At 43.6% G+C, this 10,342-nt stretch overlaps 1 protein-coding gene across 1 annotated transcript; it reads right to left on the bottom strand.

Moving 5' to 3' along the window:
• Positions 1 to 207: 207 nt before the first annotated feature.
• On the bottom strand, positions 208 to 1,236 carry LOC141134261 (olfactory receptor 11L1-like). The gene has a single exon (XM_073623840.1). It carries the CDS (start codon positions 1,129 to 1,131, stop codon positions 208 to 210), a length of 924 nt encoding a protein of 307 aa, XP_073479941.1. The 5' UTR covers positions 1,132 to 1,236.
• Between the last annotated feature and the right edge of the window lie 9,106 nt (positions 1,237 to 10,342).

Raw genomic sequence — 10,342 nt, 5'->3', positions numbered from 1 at the left:
CTGACTCCACTAAACTGACTTATTTTCTCTCAGCACTGTGCAAGCAGACTGATACATAATAATTAACTGGTTCCAAAAAAGACATAATCTTGACCCAGTCCTCCCTCCATTCAACCCCTTTGCTGCCAGAACTGTTTCTGCATTTTTTGCACACATATTTAAAAAATATTTTAGAAGTCACATAATCATTTGTGTGTCAATGGTATATCAATGAATGCTGCAAGTTTTATGAAAAGCTTCTTGAATATCGTTATTCCTAAAACTATATATGAGAGGGTTAATCAATGGAGTCACAACAGTATACAGAAGGGACAGTACTTTGCTGGCAATTAATGACTGCCCCCGTGTTGGAGCCACATATGTACAAAGAAGAGTTCCATAATATAGAGATACAACTGCAAGATGGGAGCTGCAAGTGGAGAAGGCTTTTTGTCTTCCAGTGACTGAAGGGATTCTTAAGATAGTGCAGATAATATAGGAATATGATGCAATGATCAATAGAAATGGGACCACAGCCATTGGAATAGTGAGTACTGTAACTTCGGTCTGTACAAAATTTGTATCTGAACAAGAAAGCTCCAACAGAGGAGACAGGTCACAGAAGAAATGATCAATGACAGAGCCACAGAATTGTAAATTAGAAATTGCTAGGACATGGTTTAAAATCACAGAAAAACTCAATAGCCATGAAAATAAAATGAGTTTTAGGCAAAATATATAATTCATAATAGTGTTGTATCGTAGAGGGTTACAAATAGCAAGATATCGGTCATAGGACATCACGGTCAAAAGGAGAGACTCCAGGGCCAAAGAGGCACTAAAAAAGTAAAACTGAGCTAGGCAGCCTGTAAAGGTGATTGTGGCTTGTTGGTCCACCAACACATGAAGCAAACTGGGGCTAATGCTGTTGGCCATTATTATGTCCGACAAGGAGAGCTGAGTGAGAAAAATGTACATTGGAGTGTGCAGATTTCTGATCTTGGCTACTACAACTATGAGGAGCAAGTTTCCACTTGTTGTAAGGTAGTAAATCATGAAAAACAGAATAAAAAGAAAAATGTTGATATGATAAAGATTGTGAAAGCCAAGAAGATGAATCTCAGTGATCATGGTGATATTGCTCTGAGGCATGACTTAAAGGTATGCAAGCCTTTTAAATATTTTTTTAGTAAGTATTATTTTTTGTTTTTATTCTTCAGAATAGGGTGTTGTATTACTTCCCATTTTTTTAAGCTAGTTGTCATCTGGTTTAACTTTAAAAACTATATTGGTTGATTAGACTAGATTGACTTATGCCCTATTTATCCTCCATAACTGTGTAGCCAGTGTAGTCTTTCAATCTGTAAAAATGAAATGGATAATTACATAATACAGTTATTATGTAAGGTCTCAAGAAATTAATATAAAAATGCAACATTACACATACTATTAAATAGACTTAAAAAGAGTTTTAGGCACTAAATAGTAATAGCCAGAGGCATAACTAGAATCTTCAGGGCCCGGTGCAAGAAACCATGAAGGGCCCCCCTGACACCAATTGATTGCTCCTTCTACTGGTTTGAAGAAGGAGTGACTGGGCATGCTCCAAAACATTTGCTGCCCACTATGACGTCACTTCTGGTTGCCTAGATTCCATGCTGGTCCTGACAGCATGGCTCCCTAACTTGGATCAGAGACACAGTTTTTACCACCTCTGGTTGGCTGGAACTTCCAGATGCAGCTGTCTTTACTTCCGGGAGGCATCCCGCTGGATGTCTTGGATTCATTGATATGTCTGTTTTTCACTTTCAGCCTGTAAGTGTTTTAAACGCCTTATTCTCTGCTTTGTTTTTCCTATAAAGTGTGCTTCCCTCTTCTGAAGTGCTGCTGTGGTGCATTAATCACATTTCAAGAGATGTTATCCAGAGTGCCCTATTCTCCACCCACCTTCCTTCAGAGCCTCCTTGCATCCTCCCTTAAATTCTTATGAATGCTCCCCTACCTCCCCCAGAGTGGCTCTCATTACCTCCAGAATGCACCCTTAGTACCTCCAGAGTGCCCCCTTAGTAGTAGAAGGGTGGCACATTGAAGGATGAAATGGGGCACTCAGGAGGATATAAGGGGGCACTCTGGTGATATTAAATTAGTACCTTCAGAGTGTCCATTTAGATCCTTCAGAGTGCCCCTAACATCATCCAGAATGCTCCTTATATCCTCCTCCAGAGTGTCTCCTTAGTACCTTCACAGTCCCCCCTTACATCCTCCTCCAGAGTGCCTCCTTAGTACCTTCAAAGTGCCCTCTTATATCCTCCTCCAGAGTGCACCCTTAGTACTAATGTACTAAGGTGCACTCTGGAGGATGTAAGGCGGCACTCTGGAGAGATAAAGGGTCACTCTGAAGGATGTACAGGGGCACCCTGGAGGCACTAAGGTGGCACTCTGGAGGCACTACGTTAGTACCTCCAAAGTGCCTCCTGCAGAGAGCCATGAGGAGTGATGGCCATGGATCCAAACCATGCGAACCAGCCTGTTCCTGCCATGTCAATGTTAAGGGGAGCGGAGCACACTGCTCACCTCACGGCCACTCTATTCCAGTCCTGCTTGTCATCTCCATGCCACAGCCCAGACATTTGCCCGATACAGCCTATGGTGCATGTTCCCATGTTAACTGTACATCTGTGGATTACTGTGGCTCCTTGTCAGTGTCACTTCCTGCAGCACATGTTCTCGGTCTTTGCGGTGAATTGCAGAGAGGATGGGGAGGAGGAGTTCCAGGACTGGAGTCTGGACACTGCGTGCTGCTCTACTCAGGTCAGCCTGGCAGTCTCTGCCACTTCTGCTTCCACACACTACCATCGCCGGACCCACCACCTGCCACTCGAGCAGTAGCAGCAGTTGGGCAGTTCTCAGCTAACAGTGAGCCGGGCCCCTTTCCTGCAATTTTGGGCCCCCACACTGGTGGACCACCAAGGCTTGGTCACAACGGCGACAATTGAGATCCTGGTAGTTCCGCCATTGGTAATAGCATAACTGGTACAGGCAAATCAGGGAATTTCTATCATAGTTTGTGAAGTTGATCTCCCTGGGAGAATTTACATTTCATCTAAATATTTGCATAGTGATCTGTCTATCTGTGTATTTATCACATGATTCATTGTCAATTATTGTCTAAAAAAAAAAAATTGCATGCATATAATAAAGAAAGAATTCCGTCATCTATGTACTTCATCCAGCCTTGTCTGGGTTAGGGGCATGCAGTGCGCCACTCCCATGACTGCTGTGTCCACTGGACATCCCGGTACCTGCGGCCCGGTGATCACATGATCACCCCTTAAGAGTAGTACAGTGTTACTATGGTGACACTAAACTACTTTGATAAAAGTATGTAAAAAATAAAAATAAAAATGAAAAAAATGTTCTAAAAAGAAAAAAAAATGCTTACTTTTTTTTTAACATACTGTCACACTAGGCAGCTTCCCTGATCACCACCACACCAGTCATATGATGATTCTGTACTGCAATGGTGACATTATGTAAAAAATAAAAGTGAAAATAATTATTCTATTTCTTCATTTTCAAAAAAAGTGTGACAAAAATCACAACTTCAAAAAACTCAACACAACTCTTACTAAATGTCTCAGCCTGTCTACTTTCAAAAAAGGGGTTATTTAGGGGGTATTTTTACTGTTCTGGCATTTTAAGGGCTGCAGGAAATGAGAAAGGCCATCAGTACATCAGGTTTGATCAATTTTCAAACATCTATACCATAGTTTTGTAGACGCTTTAACATTCACACAGACCAATTAATATACACTTATTGGGATTTTTTCTTTACCAATGACATGTAGCAGAATACATTTTGGCCTAAATTCATGCAGAAATTACATTTTTTATTGGAGATGTTTTATAACAGAAGATAGAAAATATTGTTTTTTTTTTTTTTTTTTTTTAAACTTTTTTGGACTTTTTTAATTTTTATTGCAAAAAAATAAAAAATCCAGTGGTAATCAAATACCACCAAAAGAAAGCTCTGTGTGACAAAAAATGATAAAAATGTGTCCTGGTCACTAAGGGGGTAAAACCTAACAGAGCTGATGTGGTTAATTTTTTTTTCTTTTTTTTTCACTTGTCACATTGGTTTAACTTGCATCATATGCAGATCAAAGCTTATCCTTTTGGCCTATAAATAAATTAAACAGAGTAGATAAAAATATAACAATGTTATTTTGTATCTCTTTGTCATGTTTGAACAGTTTTTATTAACACTATGCATCAGAAGTCAATGTTTTTGCCAGCAGCAGAAAAAGAAATTAGGCGCAAAGAGCACAGGCTGACTTAATTTCACCACAATTTTCAGTTTAGTATGCCAAATTGAATGTGTCCCCAAACAACAATGCATACAATGTAAAGTTTTTTTCAATAAATTTTAATAAATACAAATAGTACAATAATTTCCCTTTGGGATTAATAAAGTATTCTGATAGTAAAAAATGAACACTTTTCTCAGAATAACACTTACTACATAGAAGGATTTAGAATCTCAAAGACGAAGTAGATTGCTCATTAGTGGTACTAGAGTCCAATTAGAGAAAGTCTTTCTTCCTTGTTTTTTTTTTTTCCATCATATTGGCATATTTCATTCAAAACACCTAAACTTTTTGGTCAGTACTAAAAAGACATATAATTACACTGGCTTCATTAGTTGTGAAGAAATCATAAATATACATTTTTTTTTAAACTAGAAATCTAGGTTTCCCTGTAAATAAAAAAAGGGATTTATGTGGTTTTAAATCACTGTAATAAGTAAAAACTAGTTTAAACCATTGTCCTTATAATGTCCAGAGGTAAAACAAGAGTTTAAGGCAGCTTGAACATTCCTCACAAAACAAGGACTGCAATTGTACTTCTCCTTTTATACGTAGAACATAGAAGTGTTAGGCAATGTGAAGTCTGAAGGGGATAAATTAAAATTCTCTTGTGATTATAAAAGGAAAAAAAAAAAACAAATAAAGTGACAGGTAGATAAAAGGTGATGTTTATGCAAGAATAATTGGTTGTATGTATTGAGTGTATAATCATTTCCAAAGGGTGGACCAGGGTAGAGTTTCTGACACCTATCACACATATATAAAAGTAATGCAAATGGTCATTCAAAAAGGATTGGTACTTACCACTAGAGTTGGGCGAACGGTTCGGCCCAGCGTGAATTCGAGCCAAACACTGGCTATTCGCCCGTTCGAAGAACACCCAAATTAGTTTGGCCCACCGAATCACCACAATGCACTGAGCCACCACATAGTGCATTGGAAGCCCTGATTGGCTGAAGAAATGACAGCTTTGCACAATCAGGGCACACAGCACTGTCAGAGCCATGATTGGACCCTGTGATGATGACTATCCAGTCATGGCTCGTTGCTCTTAGTCCCGCCCCACACTATAAAAATATTCTTACCATAGCAGCCATTTGCAGTGTGATATTGATGTGGAGAGAGATAGAACAGGGCTCTGTTCAGTTCTACTAGTGAGTTAGTGTGTTATTGTGATTCTAATGTGAATGTAGATTGCCAGTTTAGTGTGAATCTAGTGATAGTGCAGTGTAATGCCGCGTACACACGGTCGGACTTTCTATCCTACTTGGTCCGGCACACTTTCCGACGGACTTTGTCCGCCAGGTGCGCCGGACTTTAAAACGGACGGACTTGCCCACACACGACCGGACTTTCCGGCGGGCTAAGTCCGCCCGTCTTTCCGACGGACTTTCGCCGGAGTTACGGCGGACTTTCAGAATGAACGGACTTGCCCACACACGGACAAGTCCGTTCATTTTGAATGTGACTCAGGTGCGACGGGACTAGAAAAGGATGTCAATCTTGCCGCTTTTATCAGCGAGATTGACACCTTGCGAGCCCCGTCGCGGGGCATACCAGGCCCTTAGGTCTGGTATGGATTATAAAGGGAACCCCCTACACCGAAAAAACGGCGTGGGGTCCCCCCTAAAATCCATACCAGACCCCGATCCGAGCACGCAGCCTGGCCGGTCAGGAAAGGGGGTGGGGACGAGCGAGCGCCCCCCCCTCCTGAACCGTACCAGGCCGCATGCCCTCAACATGGGGGGTGGGTGCTTTGGGGGAGGGGGGCGCCCTGCGGGGCCCCCCACCCCAAAGCACCTTGTCCCCATGTTGATGAGGACAAAGGCCTCTTCCCGACAACCCTGGCCGTTGGTTGTCGGGGTCTGCGGGCGGGGGCTTATCGGAATCTGGGAGCCCCCTTTAATAAGGGGGCCCCCAGATCCCGGCCCCCCACCCTATGTGAATGAGTATGGGGTACATGGTACCCCTACCCATTCACCTAGGGAAAAAGTGTAATAAAACACACTACACAGGTTTTTAAAATATTTTATTAAACAGCTCCGGGGGGAGATCTTCCTCCGGCTTCGGGGGTCTTCTTCCGGCTTCGGGGGTCCCTGCGCTTCATCTTCTCCCGGCGTCCGGTTGGTTCTTCTCCCGGTGTTCCAGTTCTTCGGCCGGCTCCTCTGCTGTCTTCAGGTAGCTCTCTTGCCAGCAGAGGTCCGGACTCCTGGGCTTCTGGGCTTCTGGGCTTCTGGGCTTCTTCTCTTCTCTTCTCTTCTCTTCTCTTCTCTTCTCTTCTCTTCTCTTCTCTTCTCTTCTCTTCCACTGGGTGATGTTGACCACGCCCCCTAAAACATCACAGTCCCAGCATGCCCAGAGACTGTGACATCAAAAGGGGGCGGGGTCTCCGCCTATATAAGTCACAACGCAGCCCTCGGAGAGCAGTCCAGCCGGAGAGAGCATCGTGTCAACATCTGGAGAAGAGAAGAGAAGAGAAGAGAAGAGAAGAGAAGAGAAGAGAAGAAGCCCAGAAGCCCAGAAGCCCAGAAGCCCAGGAGTCCGGACCTCTGCTGGCAAGAGAGCTACCTGAAGACAGCAGAGGAGCCGGCCGAAGAACTGGAACACCGGGAGAAGAACCAACCGGACGCCGGGAGAAGATGAAGCGCAGGGACCCCCGAAGCCGGAAGAAGACCCCCGAAGCCGGAGGAAGATCTCCCCCCCCCCGGAGCTGTTTAATAAAATATTTTAAAAACCTGTGTAGTGTGTTTTATTACACTTTTTCCCTAGGTGAATGAGTAGGGGTACCATGTACCCCATACTCATTCACATAGGGTGGGGGGGCCGGGATCTGGGGGCCCCCTTATTAAAGGGGGCTCCCAGATTCCGATAAGCCCCCGCCCGCAGACCCCGACAACCAACGGCCGGGGTTGTCGGGAAGAGGCCCTTGTCCTCATCAACATGGGGACAAGGTGCTTTGGGGTGGGGGGCCCCGCAGGGCGCCTCCCTCCCCCAAAGCACCCACCCCCCCATGTTGAGGGCATGCGGCCTGGTACGGTTCAGGAGGGGGGGGCACTCGCTCGTCCCCACCCCCTTTCCTGACCGGCCAGGCTGCGTGCTCGGATCGGGGTCTGGTATGGATTTTAGGGGGGACCCCACGCCGTTTTTTCGGCGTAGGGGGTTCCCTTTATAATCCATACCAGACCTAAGGGCCTGGTATGCCCCACGCTCGCCGCAATAGGAAAATGTGTTTTTCCTATTGCAGCGAGCGCGAGATGCAATACCCTGCCCTCGTGTCGTATCTGGTCCGTCGGACCAGCATACACACGAGCGGGCTTTCCGTCGGACCAGCACACACACGAGCGGACTTTCCGCCCGAAACTGAGTCCGGCGGAAAGATTTAAAACTTTTTTCAAATCTAGGTCAGGCGGGCTTTTGGGAAAAAGTCCGCCGGAAAAGTCCGCCGGCGCCTACACACGGGCGGATTGTCCGGCACACTCTGGTCCGCCGGACCAAGTATGCCGGAAAGTCCGACCGTGTGTACGCGGCATAAGTGTAGTTGTACCATTCATTTTTACTTTAGAGTCAGTTTAGTGTGAATCTAGTGATATTACAGAGTGATAGTAGTGTTGCCATTCATTTTTAGTGTCATTTTATTTTGTCAGAGCAGGTTTCCTGCAGTATACAGTGACTTGAAAAAGTATTCACACCCCTTGAAATTTTCCACATTTTGTCATGTTACAACCAAAAACATAAATGTATTTTATTGGGATTTTATTTGATGCTCCAACACAAAGTGGCACATAACTGTGAAGTGGAAGGAAAATGATAAATGTTTTTCACATTTTTTTTACAAATAAATATGTAAAAAGTGTGGGGTACATTTGTATTCAGCCCCCCCCGGAGTCAATACTTTGTAGAACCTCCTTTCACTGCAATTACACCTGCAAGTCTTTTTGGGGAAGTCTCTACCAACTTTGCACATCTAGAGAGTGAAACTTTTGCCCATTCTTATTTGCAAAATAGCTCAAGCTCTGTCAGCTTTGATGGAGAGGGTCTGTGAACAGCAATTTTCAAGTCTTGCCACAGATTCTAAATTGGATTTAGGTCTGGACTTTGACTTGGCCATTCTAACACATGAATATGCTTTGATCTAAACCACTCCATTGTAGCTCTATCTGTATGTTTAGGAACCTCCACCCCAGTCTCAAATCTTTTGCAGACTCTAACAGGTTTTCTTCTAAGATTGCCTTGCATTTGGCTCCACACATCTTTCCATCAATTGTGACCAGCTTCATGTCCCTGCTGAAGAAAAGCATCCCACAACATGATGCTGCCAGTGTTAGTTTTAGTTTGTGCAAGGTTAGTTTTCCACCACACAGCATTTTTCTTAGGCCAAAAAGAAAAATTTGGTCTCATCTGACCAGAGCACCTTCTTCCACATGTTTGCTGTGTCCCCCACATGGTTTCTCACAAACTGAAAAATGGGACTTCTTATGGCTTTCTTTCAACAATGGCTTTCTTCTTGCCACTCTTCCAGAAGGCCAGATTTGTGGAGTGCATGACTAATAGTTGTACTGTGAACAGATTCTCCCACCTGAGCTGTGGATCTCTGAATCCCCTCTAGAGTTACCATGGGCCTGATTAATGCTCTCCTTGCCCTGCCTGTCAATTTAGGTGTACGGCCATGTCTTGGTAGGTTTGCAATTGTGCCATACTTTTTCCATTTTCGGATGATGGATTGAACAGTGCTCCATGAGATGTTCAAAGCTTGGGATATTTTTTATAACCCAACCCTGCTTTAAACTTCTCACAACTTTATCCCTGACCTGTCTGGTGTGTTCCTTGGCCTTTGGGAAGCTGTTTGTTCATGAAGGTTCTCTATCAAACATCTGAGTGCTCACAGAACAGCTGTATTTATACTGGGATTAAATTACACACAGGTGGACTCTATTTACTAATTAGGTGAGATTTTGAAGACAATTGGTTCCAGAGTAAAGGGGGCTGAATACAAATGCATGCCACACTTTTCAGATATTTATTTGTAAAAAATATTGAAAACCATTTATCATTTTCCTTCCACTTCACAATTACAGTATGTGCCACTTTGTGTTGGTCTATCACGTAAAATCCCAATAAAACGCATTTACGTTTTTGGTTGTAACATGACAAAATGTGGAAAATTTCACGGGGTATGAAAACTTTTTCAAGACACTGTATTGCAGTGGGTTACTGCACGTTTACCACAGTATATTTTGGTGCAATATTGCACTGCTTTACAGCTTTACTGCAGTATATTGCAGTGCGTTAGTGTACATTTAACGCAGTATATTTCAGTGTGTATTATTGCAGGTTTACCACAGTATATTAAAGTGTGTTAGTGCAGGTTTAACACAGTATATTTCAGTGCGTTGGTGTACATTTACCACAGTATATTGCAGTGTGATACTGCACGTTTAACACAGTATATTTCAGTGCATTACTGCACATTTAACACAGTATATTTCAGTGCATTCTTGCAGGTTTACCGCAGTATATTTTAGTGTGTTAGTGCACATTTAACCCAAAATATTTCAACGCGTTGATGCATGTTTACTGCAGTATATTGCAGTGCATTACTGCACATTTACCACAATAAATTGCAGTGCATTATTCCAGGTTTATCATAGTATATTGCAGTGTGTTAGTGCACATTTAATACAGTATATTTCAGTGCGTTATTGCAGGTTTACCGCAGTATAATGCAGGGCATTAGTGCATGTTTAAAGGAGAAGAAGTATGGGTTTGGCGGTTTTTGCTGTTTTATACTTACCTAGGTGTCCCCCGCCATCTCTGCACTGAGAACCGAGCCACCGAACACCGTCAATGGATCGGTTCTCTCACCTCCCTGAGCGGAGAGCTGCTGTCTGTCAGTCAGCAGCTCTCCTGCTCTGCTCCTCTATGCTCATTGGAGTGCTGAGCTGTGGAGGGGCAGGGAGCGGCCGCCTCAGCCTCTCAGAGGCTTGCTTAGAGGCTGA

The sequence above is a fragment of the Aquarana catesbeiana genome, linkage group LG03 (assembly GCF_042186555.1).
Source record: "Aquarana catesbeiana isolate 2022-GZ linkage group LG03, ASM4218655v1, whole genome shotgun sequence".
NCBI lineage: Eukaryota > Metazoa > Chordata > Amphibia > Anura > Ranidae > Aquarana > Aquarana catesbeiana.
Note: the sequence above shows the minus strand (reverse complement) of the source record. Positions and strands in the feature narration are given on the sequence as shown.

Excerpts from the sequence above, each read along its gene's own strand:
- LOC141134261 (XM_073623840.1), bottom strand. The coding sequence starts at position 1,131 with ATGCCTCAGAGCAATATCACCATGATCACTGAGATTCATCTTCTTGGC.